A 15,225-nucleotide genomic window follows, 5' to 3' on the forward strand; every position below is an offset into this window, starting at 1 on the left:
TACTTGGTTACCAAATTAGCACAGTTACTTACCTATTCATGTTCAGGTTTTGGTCTTGGATTGAAGACTTTTCAGATGACCCGTGAGATTTCATTGGGATTAAAGTCTTAACATCATTTTAATATGTGAATGTTTGGATGATAGCTCCCTGACTACATCAGTGTTGCATCACACATCTCTAAAATAATTTTCATTAGTTATGTTATTATTTCAAAGAGTATGTATTTTTCTAATACACATTCAGAGTATATTGTTATTTGGGGTTTGTGAGTTCTTTAGGGTTTATGAGTCAATTACAGTTATATATAGTCTCATTTTGTGCATAGCACATGCTAGAAGGTTGGGAAGATGTCTGAACCATCAGCAGAGTATTATGAGATATAATTACAATCTGGGTTAATGACTTTTCCTCCATGTACTGTGTTTTAAAATCTATTTCTAGCTCTGGCAGAATTCACAGAGGCAGATGAAGCAATGGCAGAACTCGCAATTGCTGACAACGTTTTCCTGTTCCTCACGGAATCTGTAGTGGTATCAGAATACTTTTATCAGGAAGAATTTTATATTCGCAGAGTCCATAATCTCATCACAGATTTTCTTGCACTTATGCCAATGAAGGTAAGTGTAATAATGTAGGATGAGTAAATAGTAGAAGAATTTTATAAAATAATTTTAAACTGATTAACCAGCTTTATGTTTTGGAAACTAATAAAAAGTTTTAATACAGACTAAAATTTGCCAGTAGCTGTATTACATCTTGTGAATCAGTTTGTGACTCATGAAATAAGTCATGAGTCTCTACAAGGTATGAGAACATACCTTGTAGAATTTCAGTTGTATTAAATTTTTTGAGGTTGTTTTATGGCTCAGAATATGGCCTGTCTTGGTAAATGTTCTATGTACACCTGAAGGGAAGACATATTTTGCTGTTGTTCTATGGAAATAAGTCCTCTTAACTGGGGATAAGTCAGTAGAAAGAAATATTTGACATAGTGAATGGTTTATAAATGAGAAAGTAATTAAATGAAAATGCTTCTGTGGGTAGAAAATTACTAACCTCATGCTGCCCTAAGGATTAGTGCTAAGGTTGCTTTATTTAATATTTTTATACATGATTTGGAAGAGGCACAGTGGAAAAATCGCATTTTATAGATAATTGTTTAGATTTTTTTTTTTTTTTTTGAGATGGAGTCTTGCTCTATTGCGCCCAGGCTGGAGTGCGGTGGTGTGATCTTGGCTCACTGCAATCTCTGCCTCCTGGGTAAGCGATTCTCCTGCCACAGTCTCCCAAGTAGCTGGGATTACAGGCGCCCACCACCACACCTGGGTAATTTTTTGTATTTTTATTAGAATGGGGTTTCACCATATTGGCCAGGCTGGTCTTGAACAGGTGATCTGCCCACCTCGGCCTCCCAAAATGCTGGGATTGCAGGTGTGAGCCACCATGCCTGGCCCGATTGTTTAGATTCTGAATTGCAGTGTATAAAAGGGCTTCAGCATGGATACAGGTAAAATAATGAGTTTAAGAAACCGTAACACAAAGGCTGCTTTTGAATAGATGGCTTGAGCTGTAACTGTCATCTGAAAAGCGATTCTTAGAGCCATTTCAAACAGTTCCTGATAGTATATGCTCTGTGTGCTGTTTTGTGCCAAAGAAGCCATCAAATGTTGGCGGGAAGTAAATGAGGGAGAAAAACGTCTTTTTTTGTGTTTATATTATAAAACCACCTATTTCAAATGTACATTTTTTAAAAGCACCCTGAAAGGTCTACACTTGTAATATATTGTGCAGTTTTGGTACCATATCTCCTGAAAAGTATAAATTGATTATCATAAATTTGCCCTTAGGATTCTTGTATTATTTTTATTTTTATAGGATCTGTAGTGATTCTTCTCTTTAATTCCTAAAATTGGTAATTTGTGTCTTCTCCCCCAGTTCTTAATTAACCTTGCTTGAAGTTTATTGATCTCGTTGATCTTTCCAGTGAATTAGCTTTTGGCTTCATTGATTTTCTCGTATTTTGCTTCACCATTATTGATTTTTGCTCTTATGTTTATTATTTTCTTCCCTCTGCCTTGGGTTTAATTTGCTCCCTTAATTTTGTTTTTTAAGATATAAGCTTAGATTATTGATTTTAAATATTTCTTTTTTCTAATATGAGCATTTAATAATGCTATACATTTACCTCCAATCACTGCTTTAGCTATGCCACACAAATTTTGATATGTTGCATTTTCTTTTTTGTTCAATTTAATATGTTTTCTAATTTTCCTTGAGACTCCTTTGATTGATGGGTTATTTAGAAGTGTGTTGTTTAATTTCCAGATAGTTCGCAGACTTTCAGATCTCTGTCACAGGTTTCTAGTTTAATTCCGTTGTGCTCAGAGAACACACCTTGTAGAATTTCAGTTGTATTAAATTTGTTGAGGTTTGTTTTATGGCTCAGAATATGGCCTATCTTGGTAAATATTTTATGTACACCTGAAAGGAACACATATTTTGCTGCTATTCTGTGGAATGTTCTGTAAGTGTCAATTAAGTCAAGTTGGTTGATGCTGTTTTTTAAGTTTTCCATATCCTTAACTGATTTTCTGTGTACTTGTTCTATTGAATATTGAGAGAGGAGTGTTGGTATTTCCAACTGTAATTGTGGATTTGTCTAGCTATGTTTTTTTTTTTTTTAACAGAATTTGTTTCTTATTTTTGTTGGCATTTAGTTCACACAAATGTTGTGAAGCAGTGATTCTCAACTGAGGTATAATGTTCTTCAGAGTGTGTTTGGGAAATGAGTGGGGCCAGTTTTGCTTGTTATGATGACTCTGGTGTTGTTATTGATAGTTGGTAGGTAGTTCCAAGGATGCTAAATGTCCTGGAATATTCAGGATAATCCAACCCAGTGAAGAAACATTGTGCCCAAATGTCAGTAATGTCCCCATTGAGAAACACTACAGTTAAGTTCAACTTTTCTATAGTGGAAAATGCATTCAAGTTTTAAGATATTATACATTATGGGTAGTAATATTGCAAATAAGATTCCTGGCATGTTTCTTCATGTCACCTAAAGTGGAATAGATATTTAAAAAATATATTCTTGTATGTAGTCACTTTAAGACAGTTGCCTGATTTCATTATTATTAGCATGTACAATACATTTACATATTAAAACTATATCTAATAAATTTAATAGGTGAAACAGCTGAGGAATCGGGCAGATGAAGATGCTCGAATGATTCACATGAGTATGCAGATGGGTAATGAACCCCCCATTTCACTTAGAAGGGACCTGGAACACTTAATGCTTTTGGTAAGCCATTATATTAGAAAGCTTGTCCTCTTTCCCTCCTTTCATTATTTTTTCCCCTAACTTTGGAAAATTTCAGGTGTAATACTTTAAATGTCCTTTTTTTATTGAAAGTAATTTTTCAGTCATAGACATTTCCCTACAGTCTTTGCTTACTCTTTGCAGATTGGCGAGCTATATAAAAAGAACCCTTTTCATCTGGAGCTTGCTCTAGAATATTGGTGTCCCACAGAGCCTCTTCAGACTCCAACTATCATGGGCTCTTATCTAGGGGTGGCTCATCAGCGGCCCCCTCAACGCCAGGTGAGTCTTTAGGTTTTCCTCTTTTATACTCTGGTACTGTGATAGAGAGTCTTGAAAACATGAAAGATATTACTTCCTGATTTTATTGCTGTTAACACAAATGATCACTAGTGTAACCTTTAGAGACTTACACTTTTTAAATTTCATTTATTTATTCATTTATGTTGAGACAAAGTCTCACTCTGTCACCTAGGCTGGAGTGCAGTGACGCGATCTCAGCTCACTGTAGCTTTGACCTCCCAGGTGGAAGTGATCCTCCCGCCTCAGCCCCCAGCGTAGTCGGGACTACAGGCATACACCACCACACCCGGCTAGTTTTTGTATTTTTTGTAGAGATGGGGTTTTGCCATGATACCCAGGCTGGTCTGTAGCTCCTGAGCTCAAATGTCCATCTGCCTTGGCCTCCCAACGTGCTGGATTTACAGGCATGAGCTACTGTGCCCAGCCTACTTTTTTCTTTTATAAAAGAAAATTTGAAACTCTTAAAATTTAAGTTCTGTTGATTTTGAAGTTAATGTAGTCAATCCTTTATTGGATACTAGATATGTGTTGAATTATTAGAGGCAGAAAGGCATCCAGTCTCTTTATTATTTACTTATTTTTAAAAGACAGGGCCTTGCTATGATGACCAGGCTGGTCTGTAATTCCTGGCTTCATTCAGCCCTCCCAAAGCAGTGGGATTACAGGCATGAGCACTGTGCCCCACTTGAATTTTATTAGTATTTTAGTTCTCCATAGGCATGACAATCTTTTCAAGTTTGGGAGGATAGGAGAGGTACAAGTATTAAAGGAGAATTCTTAGACGTTCTAATTGATGGCAAAATGCCTATGAGTCTGTAGATAATACAGGCAAAAATTCTTTCTGTATTAACTAAAGTATGATGTGCAGAGGCAAATAAAATGAATTGCTATGCAGTAGTTCACACCTGTAATCCCAGTGCCTTGGGAAGCTGAGGTGGGACGATCGCTTGAAGCCAAAATTTGAGACCAGCCTGGGCAATATAATGAGACCCCATCTCTACAAAAAATACTAGCTCGGTGTGCTATCATGAGCCTGTAGTCCTAGCTGCTCAGGCTGAGGCAAGAGGACACGTTGAGCCCCGGGGTTTGAGGTTACAGTGAGATGTGGTTACGCCACTGCACTCCAGCCTAGGCAACAGAGTGAGACCCTGACTCTTTAAAAAAAACAAAAAAGAGTTGGCAGGAGATTGCCGTGTTCATTTGGGGGGATTTCTGTTCTAGAAGCTTTTATGCAATGTGTGTGTGTTTTTTTTTTTTTTCTGGACTCCAGATCAGATGCCTTTTTTTTTGAGATGGAGTTTCGCTCTTGTTGCCCAGGCTGGAGTGCAATGGCGCAATCTCAGCTCACCCCAACCTCCTCCGCCTCCCAGATTCAAGCGATTCTCCTGTCTCAGCCTCCCGAATAACTGGGATTATAGACATGCGCCACCACACCAGGCTAATTTTGTATTTTTAGTAGAGATGGGGTTTCTCCATGTTGGTCAGGCTGGTCTCGAACTCCCGACCTCAGGTGATCCACTCGCCTCAGCCTCCCAAAGTGCTGGGATTGTAGGCGTGAGCCACTGTGCCTGGCCCAGATGCCACTTTTTAAACTGTATTGTTTCAGTGTTTTTCTCATTTAAAAAATACGTTTTGAGCCAGGCACGGTGCTTCACACCTGTAATACTTGCACTTTGGGAGGCCAAGGTAGGCAGATTACTTGTGCTCAGGAGTTTTAGACTAGTCTGAGCAACATGGTGAACCCTGTCTCTACAAAATATATTTTAAAAATTAGCCAGACATGGTGGTGCATACCTATGGCCCCATTTGCACGGGAGGCTGAGGTGGGAGGATCATCTGGGCTGCAGTGAGCTGTGATTGTGCTACTACATTCCAGCCTGGGTGACAGAGTAAGACCCTGTCTCAAAAGAAAAAGAATGTTTTGGAGAAAGATTTACTTAAAAATTTTTAAAGTTTTTAAGAAAGCTAGCAGTAATGAAAAATTTGAAACATGTGGAAGAGGGAATTATTATAAGGAATGCCCCACATTTTAATTTCACATCTTAAGTTAACATCTTATGATGTTTGCTTCATCTACTATATTATTATTTTATTTATTTATTTATTTATTTATTTTGAGACGGAGTCCCACTTTGTCACCCAAGTTGGAGTGCAATGGCCTGATCTAGGCTCACTGCAACCTCCACCTCCTGGGTTTAAGTGATTCTCCCGCCTCAGCCTCCCAAGGAGCTGGGATTACAGGCACCCGCCATCATGCCCAGCTAACTTTTGTATTGTTTTAGTTGAGACGGGTTTTCACCATGTTGGTCAGGCTGGTCTCGAACTCCTGACCTCAGGTGATCCACCCACCTTGGCCTCCCAAAGTGCTGCGATTACAGGCGTGAGCCACCGTGCCCAGCCTGCTATATTATTTTTACTTTCGTTTTATTTTAAAGTAAATTATAGGCAAATACATGAATTCCATCCCTTAATATTTAAGTAATTATATCTCTCTTAAAAATGATATTTTGCTACATCATCATAAAACCTTTTTTTTTTTTTTGGAGACGGAGTCTCTCTCTGTTGCCAGGCTAGAGTGCAGTGGCGCAATCTTGGCTCACTGCAACCTCTGCCTCCTGGGTTCAATTGATTCTCCTGCCTCAGCCTTTCGAGTAGTTGGGACTACAGGTGTGTGCCACCACACCCAGCTAATTTTTGTATTTTTAGTAGAGACGAGGTTTCACCATGTTGGCCAGGATAGTCTTGATCTCTTGACCTCATGATCTGCCCGCCTTGGCCTCCCAAAGTGCTGGGATTACAGGTGTGAGCCACTGCGCCCAGCCAAACCATTTTTAAACCTAGCTGATTTAACAGTTATTTCCAGACACCTGTAGTGTTTTCAGTTCTCAGTTCCAACTAGTGAGTTTGAGTAATATTGTTAGTTGTTGATAATAGGTTTAAGGCATAAGGAAGAAAAAGGGAAAATTAAGAAATGGACTTAAAGAACAGGAGTATGGGAACGTGGCATTGGTTTGACCACAGAACAGAATATGCTTAAGTTACCATCAAAAATGATTTAAATTTCCTAGGTCTAGATACTAATTTGGCTGGGATATAGGAACTCTGGATTTTAAGTGTACTTTTGAATTGCTGGTTGATTTTTGGATGAGTAAATGTCACATGTCTTATATTTTTAAAATCTGAGTGGTCTTATATTTTGTGACATTGAGATATTTTTTTAAAAATGTACTTTTATTTCATAAAGGTATTATTTTATAATTGCATTAAATTGCTAATGACAAGCTTAAACAATTTTTCATAAATAGAATATCAGTTAAATTTGTCTGTTGCGAGGGTTAAGTCAGAGCACTACTTTTAGTTTATATGTCGTCTTTATTAGCTAGTCCGTGTTGCCTTAAAGTTAAGATATACATTATATAAACCATTTGTTTCTCTCTTTTTCAGGTTGTCTTGTCAAAGTTTGTTAGGCAAATGGGTGACCTGTTGCCTCCAACTATTTATATTCCTTATTTGAAGATGCTCCAGGGATTGGCCAATGGGCCTCAGTGTGCCCACTACTGTTTCAGCCTGCTCAAAGTCAATGGTAGTAGTCATGGTAAGGAATATGTGGATGTTGTTAAAGTTTGTTGTTATACTCTTTTAAGTTCAGTATCCCACTACCTATTAAGAACATTGGTGTTTGAACTAGGTTCTACCAGAGGTATAAATTATTTTCATAACAATAGGGTGAAAGAAGCATGCGTACAGCTTTATGCATAGTGATGCTGTGATTATGGTCTCACAGATTGGGGAGTTTTGTCATTCTCCTTTATAAAATACAGTTCATTTTGACAAATCAGAATTAATGTATGAAAATTTTCCAGAACACATCTGGTCCACAAAAAAAGCATATGCCCTTGCCTTATAAGTTTGATTAATTTATCTTTGTATTTTTTTTTTTTCTTAATTTCAGTACTTAGAATTTTTCTCTTGACTGTCTCCCAGTTTTCTTATTTAATTTTCAGACTGGTTTGGTTAGACCAAAAACACTGTAAAAGGGAAAAGAAATTAAGCATCTGCTTTGTTAGGTAGATATTTTTATTTCTACATGTGAAGAAACTGAGGTTTAGAGAAGTTAAGGAATTTACCCAACATCACAGCTATTTGGAGAGCCATGATGGGAGCTGAAATCGGCTTGGCTCCAAAGCCAGTGTTCTGACTACTCTGTCAAGCCTGCCAGTCTTGTGTGCTATGCTTTTGCTTCCGATGCTTGGTATGCAATGGAGTAGTGTAATTCCCAAATTAAGACTGTAGTTATCTCTTTCTTTGGGAATTCAAACTCAACATTTGTGAATTATTCTGTGGGAAAAAGCAGCCCTGTACAGTTACATGAGAGCACAGAGAACTCTCCTGGATGTGAAGTAGGTAACCGACATCCAAAGTAAATTACCTTTACATTTACATTGGCAGTAGCCGCTTTGTTGAGTAAAAGTTAATCCAGAGGAAAAATTAATCCAGAGTTCTAGCTCACAGAGGGATTCTAACCCATTTTCAGCACACTGCTTATGCAGGACAGAGATTGCCTTTGTGCTAAGACAAAGGCAAACAAAGTTTGTTGTTTTAGGCTGGGTGCAGTGGCTCATGCCTGTAATCCCAGCACTTTGGGAGGCCGAGGCAGGCGGATCACTTGAGGTCAGGAGTTCAAGAGCAGCCTGGCCAACATGGTGAAACCGTGTCTTTACCAAAAAGACAAAAATTAGCAAGGCGTTGTGGTGCATGCCTGTAATCTCAGCTACTTGGGAGGTTGAGACAGGAGAATTGCTTGAACCTGGGGAGTAGAGGTTGCAGTGAGCTGAGATTGCCCCTCTGCACTCCAGCCTGGGTGACAGTGAGACTCTATCTCAAAAAAGAAAAAAGTATATTGTTTTAAATTAATTTTCTCTCCATTTCCCAGCAAATGCTTAGATGTTTTTTAAATAAAATTCTGTGCTGTTTTTCTTTATAGTTGAAAATATTCAGGGAGCAGGTGGCAGTCCTGTTTCCTGGGAACATTTCTTTCACTCCTTGATGCTTTACCACGAACACCTTCGGAAGGATCTTCCAAGTGCAGATAGCGTCCAGTACCGTCACCTTCCTTCCCGTGGCATCACCCAGAAGGAGCAAGATGGATTGATTGCTTTTTTGCAGCTCACGTCTACCATCATTACTTGGGTAGGTAACTCATCCCCAGCATAATTTTATTTTTATTATAGCACAGTAGCATTTTAAGAGCCCCAAACATTTTCTTTTAATTTAAGAGTAATAAACTTAGCCTATCTAGATAAACAGATATATAGCATTCTGCCTTTAAGTTTTTTGTTTTTTGACCTCTACAGGGTGTAAGTTATGGTAGCCCTGCTCATTGGCATAATCTTAGTATAAAAATAATAGCCTGAGCCTGAAAGAAAATAGTCAGAAGAGCAAATAAGAACCAGTTGTTGGATGCATATGCTTCTAGGTTTCCAGCATAGGTGTAGAGATATATGTGTGCATTTATGTGTGTATACATAAAGACTATTGTAATTAAAAGTTATTTACTGTATTATTTTTTCTCTCCTTATACCAAACCATTTTATCTGCCACTACCAAATTGGTCTTTGTAAAAAACATTTTCATGACTGTATATAATTTCCCAACTCAGAAATATCTTTTAGTTATGTCTGTTGTTCACTAGAATAGTCTGACATTCTCTCTGAAGGGTAGGAATAGGAACTTCTAAGTTTTTGGCTTTTCTAATAGTACTTAACATTATTAGGCATCAAAATGTCAGTTATTAACTATTTCTCACTGAATTAAAATGGAAATGGGAGGGGAGGATAGGGAAAGGTTGGTTAACATACAAAGTTACAGATAGAGAAGAAGAAAGTTCTAGTGTTCTATAGCACTACAGGGTGAATATAACTAGCAGTAATTCATTGTGTATGTTCAAAAGCCAGAAGAGAGGATTTTGAATGTTCCCAACACAAAGAAATGAAAAATGTTAGAGGATGGATATCCTAATTACCCTGATTTGATCATTACATATTGTATACATATATCAAAATATGACTCTGTACCCTATAAATATGTATAGTTATTACATATCAACTAAAAATTAAAAAAATGTTGTGATACTTGATACTGTATATCTCCATATTTTTTTTGAGAAAAGGACAAGGTATTTTTTTCATTCATACTTTATACTGCAGTATAATATATTGTTCCAGAAAGGATTTAAGATGCCTAGGTAAGATTTATCCAACCCTTGCAGACCATTTATCTCTGTTTGTATTATTTCTCATACTTGGAACTGCAAAAATAATTCTACAAAGTCTATTTCTCCTCCAGTTTTTTACTTTGAATGAATGAGTGATCTGATTTGATGTGTTGGTAGACTTCAAACATAAATGATAGGCTTATTTTTGTTTTAGTATATATTAAGCCTATGAGGACTCAGTATAAATGATAGCAATTTAGATGATTGCTGGTCATTTTCATAACTTTTAAAAATGGAAAGTCTCGTTCTTTTTGTGTCAATTCTTAGAGTGAAAATGCTCGCTTGGCACTCTGTGAACACCCTCAGTGGACCCCTGTTGTGGTGACTCTGGGACTCCTCCAATGCAGTATTCCCCCTGTCCTAAAAGCTGAGCTACTGAAGACACTCGCAGCTTTTGGAAAATCTCCTGAAATTGCTGCTTCCCTCTGGCAGTCATTGGAATACACTCAGGTAGGGCTCTGAAGTCCCTTATTTATATTATCCCAATGTGGAAAGTTGGGCTTGATAATACCATAGAAGCAAGAACATGCAGTTGGAACTTATAGTATATCATGAACATCCCAACTAGAGTTACGGTTTAGGGACTGAGCATAGCAATAGAAACTAATAGGCTTGGGTTTTTCTTTTAGATTGGTTGATAACTTCACTAGGTTACCAGAGATTGGTTCTTCATGTACTGTACCTCTCTGAAGACCTTATTTTTCGATGTCTATTAAGATATTACTAGATGGACAGAATTTGTCCACTCTGTCTTTAAACCAGGCTGCTGTAAGCCCTCACAAATCACCTGCACTCATTAAATGTGGGGAATGTTTGTTTTTCTTATCTGCTCTTTCCTGCCCTATACCAGAAGAGTGAAGTATCTCTATATAGCTACATGGTCACTGGGGTTGTTTTTCCATTAAAGGGCAGGTCTAACTGTTTGTCAAGTTTGCACTGATTTTTTTTTTTTTTTTTTAAGACAGGATCTCGCTGTGTTGGCAAGGATGGAGTGAGTACAGTTGTGTGATCTCAGCTCACTGTAGCCTCCACCTCCCGGGTTAAAGCGATTCTTGTGCCTCAGCCTCCTGAGTAGCTGGGATTACAGGCTTGCACTACCACGCCCAGCTAATTTTTGTATTTTTAGTAGAGATGGGGTTTTGCCATGTTGTCCAGGCTGGTCTTGAACTCCTGGCTTCAAGTGATCTGCCCGCCTCGGCCTCCCAAAGTGCTGGGATTACAGGTGTGAGCCACCACACCCAGCCTGCAGAGAAATTTTAACAGCATCTAGAATACTTTTTATTGGTGGTTATGAAGGTTTATTGCCAGGACCATAAACTTAACTTTGGGCAGAATGGGAATGTGACAGTTGGATTTTTTGACTTCTATACCCTGAGGGAATGTACCTTTGCTGATGTGGGGAAATAAATGGATGATATAATGTTTGAAGTCTCAATAACTTCAAAATATTAGCATTCTTTTCTCTAGAGATAAGCTCCATTAAAAATTTTCTATCAGGTATAATTATTTTATATGTGATAAAGGAAAATATGGATGCACTTTATAGATGTATCTGTAGGAAAATGGTTAGGTGGGATATGTATATCTGTCTTGGAAGTAATACAACTTAAGGGAGTCTGGGATTCTAACTCATTATTCATAGAAGCAAAAAATTTTTTTTTTTTTTTAAGATGGAGTTTTGCTCTTGTTGCCCAGGCTGGAGTGCAATGGGGTGATCTCGGCTCACTGCAACCTCCACCTCCTGGGTTCAAGCGATTCTCCTGCCTCAGCCTCCCAAGTAGCTGGGATTACAGGCATGTGCCACCACGCCCAGCTAATTTTATATTTTTAGTAGAGACGGGGTTTCTCCATGTTGGTCAGGCTGGTCTTGAACTTCTCACCTCAGGTGATCTGCCTGCCTTGGCCTCCCAAAGTGCTGGGATTACAGGCGTGAGCCACCACGCCCAGCCAGAAGCAACCATTTTTAAGCAGTAAAATACTCTAGATTATTTTCTAACATACATATCCTGAAGATGTTATTGATACTTTGTTAACATAATAATTAACAGAGTTGGGGTTTGCTGAGAGGGGTTGGCTTACTATGGATACTTCACCTTTTGATTCCTGAGCATACCAATACTTGCTAGTGTCTTACGGGCTTAGTGCTTCTTTACACCTGAAATCAAATGTGATTGGGTTTAGACATTTGTATCCTTAGAGCAACAGTATTGTTTTTAAAGGATTCTACCTAATTAGTATACTTTTGATTTGCAAGAAAGTAACGTATCATGACAGTAGGATTATTTATTATACCATAGACTACTTAGGCCCATATCGAGGTCTGGACAGAACATCTTAAGTCAAAACTTGAGCCTCCTTTAATAAGCCTGTTCTTAAGTTTACTGGCTGGGCGCAGTGACTCACACCTGTAATCCCAGCACTTTGGGAGGCCAAGGCAGGCAGATCACCTGAGGTCAGAAGTTTGAGACCAGCCTGGCCAACATGGTGAAACCTTGTCTCTACTAAAAATACAAAAAAAAAAAAAAATTAGCTGGGCGTGGTGGCGCACGCCTGTAATCCCAGCTACTCTGGAGGTTGAGGCAGGAGAATTGCTTGAGCCCAGGAGACGGAGGTTGCAGTGAGCCAAGATCATGCCACTGTACTCCAGCTTGGCCGACAGAGTGAGACTCTGTCTCAAAAAAAAAAAAAAAAAGGAAAAAAAGAAGTTTCCTTTTGGGTTTTTTGTGCCATCAGTAGGGCTAGTTGTAAACAGTCCAGTATCTTGAACACTGGTGAGATTTCATCCCATAAATCCTTTTTAAAGATTCATTTCCTAGAATATCTGAGAGGAAATTTGCTGAAAAAATGTCTTGTGTGCTCTTAGAAACTACCAATTTTCAGAACCCCAGACAGTCAAAAGTTCTATCTCAACCTGGCAGAACTGCTAATGAAAGTCCATCCAGGGACTAATTGATTGTCATTTTGGTGGACATTGTGAGATCTGTGGGTCCAGTGGGTGAGGTATGTGACTATTATATTGCAAAGCCACTAATATTCATTGATGAATGAGGAATGCTCCTGACATCTACTTCTTACTATTTTAAGATACTGCAGACCGTGAGGATTCCAAGTCAAAGGCAAGCTATTGGTATTGAGGTAAAGTTTTCCTTTTAGTTTAAATGTTAATTCATTCATGCATGTAATGATAAGAAGTCTATGAATCATTCTTACCCTTTTACGTTTCCATAATTATCAAATTTAATGTATTTTTATTTGAAGGGTTTTCTGATCAGTGTTGAAATAGAGATGAAACTTTTAATAAAAGGAACCAAAATATTTTGTGTTTCAGAGTTGGAAAAGGATGTTACATGGCAGCCATCCAAATGGAAAGTTCTTGATTTTAACTCAATTTAATTAGATTACTTGAGTCAACCTGAAATGAGAGTTATTTTCTTTTCTTTTCTCTCTAATTCTCCCTCTCTTTTAAAAGAAACATTAAAGATTTCTGTTTTAAATTCAAGTTTGGGGACAGTAAGTGGGAATTTGGAGTTCTTCCATCTGACTCATCTGGATTCATATAATACTTTTTTATCTTTTCCTCTAAATGAAAAACAGAAATATCTGTTATGTCTTTTGGTGTGAGTTAGCACTATTAATATGTTAATGTCTGCATAATACTCTTCACTTCATAGCTAATAGTTTTTATTACCAAGTTTTCTTTCTTTTTCTTTGGAAGGTTGAACTAAATGAAATAGAATCCCGGTGTGAAGAATACCCATTGACTCGGGCCTTTTGCCAGCTTATTAGTACCCTGGTGGAGAGCTCATTTCCTTCTAATTTGGGTGCTGGACTGCGGCCCCCTGGCTTTGACCCTTATTTGCAGTTCCTTAGAGACTCTGTGTTTCTACGATTCCGTACGAGAGCTTACCGGAGAGCAGCTGAAAAGGTTATGTTCAGAGAAAAGCTTTTTTCTCCTTATGCATTTACTGCTTTTTCTTTTATCAAAAGTATATGGTGCTAAATTCATGTTAGCTTTTGAAAGGTAGTAAAATTCACAGTCTTTGTTTTGAAATATCTATGAAGTGGTCTGATTAGTTTATGTGCACTAAAAAATAAGTTTGGTCATTAAAACCCAAGCACTGACATTAGCCATCAGTAATCTAATTGATAGGAGTTCATATTTCATATCCTTAGTTTAACAAGTTTTGACTAAAATGGAACAAAAAGTGTCACATTTGTTGGAAACACACTACTACTGCTTATTGGAATGGTTTAGGTTAGGGATTGAAATAAGTTTAAACTTGCACAGCAGTTTCTATTGATTAGTGGCACTGGGTTGTGGAGTACTGGTTTAGCGGGAAGGAGTATTGTAATCCATTAGGCATGTCTGCCATGGATGGAGGCTGAGAGAGCACTGATCTTTATGACACATTTGCTCTGGTTGCAAGACACTAACCACTGAGCTTATATATATCATTTTATATAATTCCAATATTACCATGAGGCAGGTACTATTTAATGTTCCCATTTTACAGATGGAGGCTTAGCAAGGTTAAGGAACTTGCCTAAGGTCCAGGACCAGGATTTGAACCTAGGACTCTGATTCCAGATCCAAGCTCATAGCCACTAAGCTATGTAAGAGACTCTTCCAGGTTCTGATGTAATTCACGTTAGTCTATAATACTGTTTATTAACCTTACAGAATACCCTTGGTTGTATCTTGTAGGAATGTTTCTGCTTTATTTTGGTAGTTGGCGCAGATCAAGACTCCATCTGAAAAAAAAAAGTGTATATATATATATGAAGAAATTATATCATCCTTAATTTTGTGGCCAAAGGAAGGATAACTACTTTTAGTCTTTTTCCTATGCCTGTACACTTAATTAACAATTGAGATAATTAGTTATATTACTTTGTATTTCTTTTTTGTCACTTAGCATCATGGGGTTTTTTTTCATGTCCTAAGATATTCTTTGAAAATAGTCTTTTTAGTGACTGCATAAAATCTGTTACTTGTATCTAGCATAGTTTATTCACTGCCCTGTCATTGGATATAGCTTGTTTTTTATATTTAGTCACAAATAATTGAAGTTCTTTTTTTTTGTCAATTGCATTAGAATTTTTGCTTGCCAGGTTGTAAAAATAAACACTGAGATGGAGTATACACTTTACTTAAGCTCTAGAACTTAACATGTATTTCCTGATGGGAAGAAAGCAATAACAGCAACCATGCCTCATTAATAAAGTCATTTCAGATGAATAATGAGTGCTGATAATTACAGCACTCATTTAATCAAAATGTTCTGATACTTTTTTACAGTTGTTTTAAATGTCTTATATGCTTTT

At 37.6% G+C, this 15,225-nt stretch overlaps 1 protein-coding gene across 4 annotated transcripts in view; it reads left to right on the top strand.

Moving 5' to 3' along the window:
* NUP205 (nucleoporin 205) overlaps window positions 1–15,225 on the top strand; it is a 94,842-nt gene that overhangs the window by 28,043 nt on the left and 51,574 nt on the right. For all 4 annotated transcript variants that reach the window (XM_527899.9, XM_016958191.4, XM_016958192.4 and 1 more), the window contains exons 8-15: window positions 443–618; window positions 3,189–3,305; window positions 3,468–3,605; window positions 7,071–7,221; window positions 8,611–8,816; window positions 10,168–10,350; window positions 12,985–13,035; window positions 13,616–13,825. In XM_527899.9, coding sequence (XP_527899.5) covers window positions 443–618; window positions 3,189–3,305; window positions 3,468–3,605; window positions 7,071–7,221; window positions 8,611–8,816; window positions 10,168–10,350; window positions 12,985–13,035; window positions 13,616–13,825 — 1,232 coding nt within the window. The remainder of the gene's footprint in view (window positions 1–442; window positions 619–3,188; window positions 3,306–3,467; window positions 3,606–7,070; window positions 7,222–8,610; window positions 8,817–10,167; window positions 10,351–12,984; window positions 13,036–13,615; window positions 13,826–15,225) is intronic.

The sequence above is a fragment of the Pan troglodytes genome, chromosome 6 (assembly GCF_028858775.2).
Source record: "Pan troglodytes isolate AG18354 chromosome 6, NHGRI_mPanTro3-v2.0_pri, whole genome shotgun sequence".
NCBI classification, from domain to species: Eukaryota; Metazoa; Chordata; class Mammalia; order Primates; family Hominidae; genus Pan; species Pan troglodytes.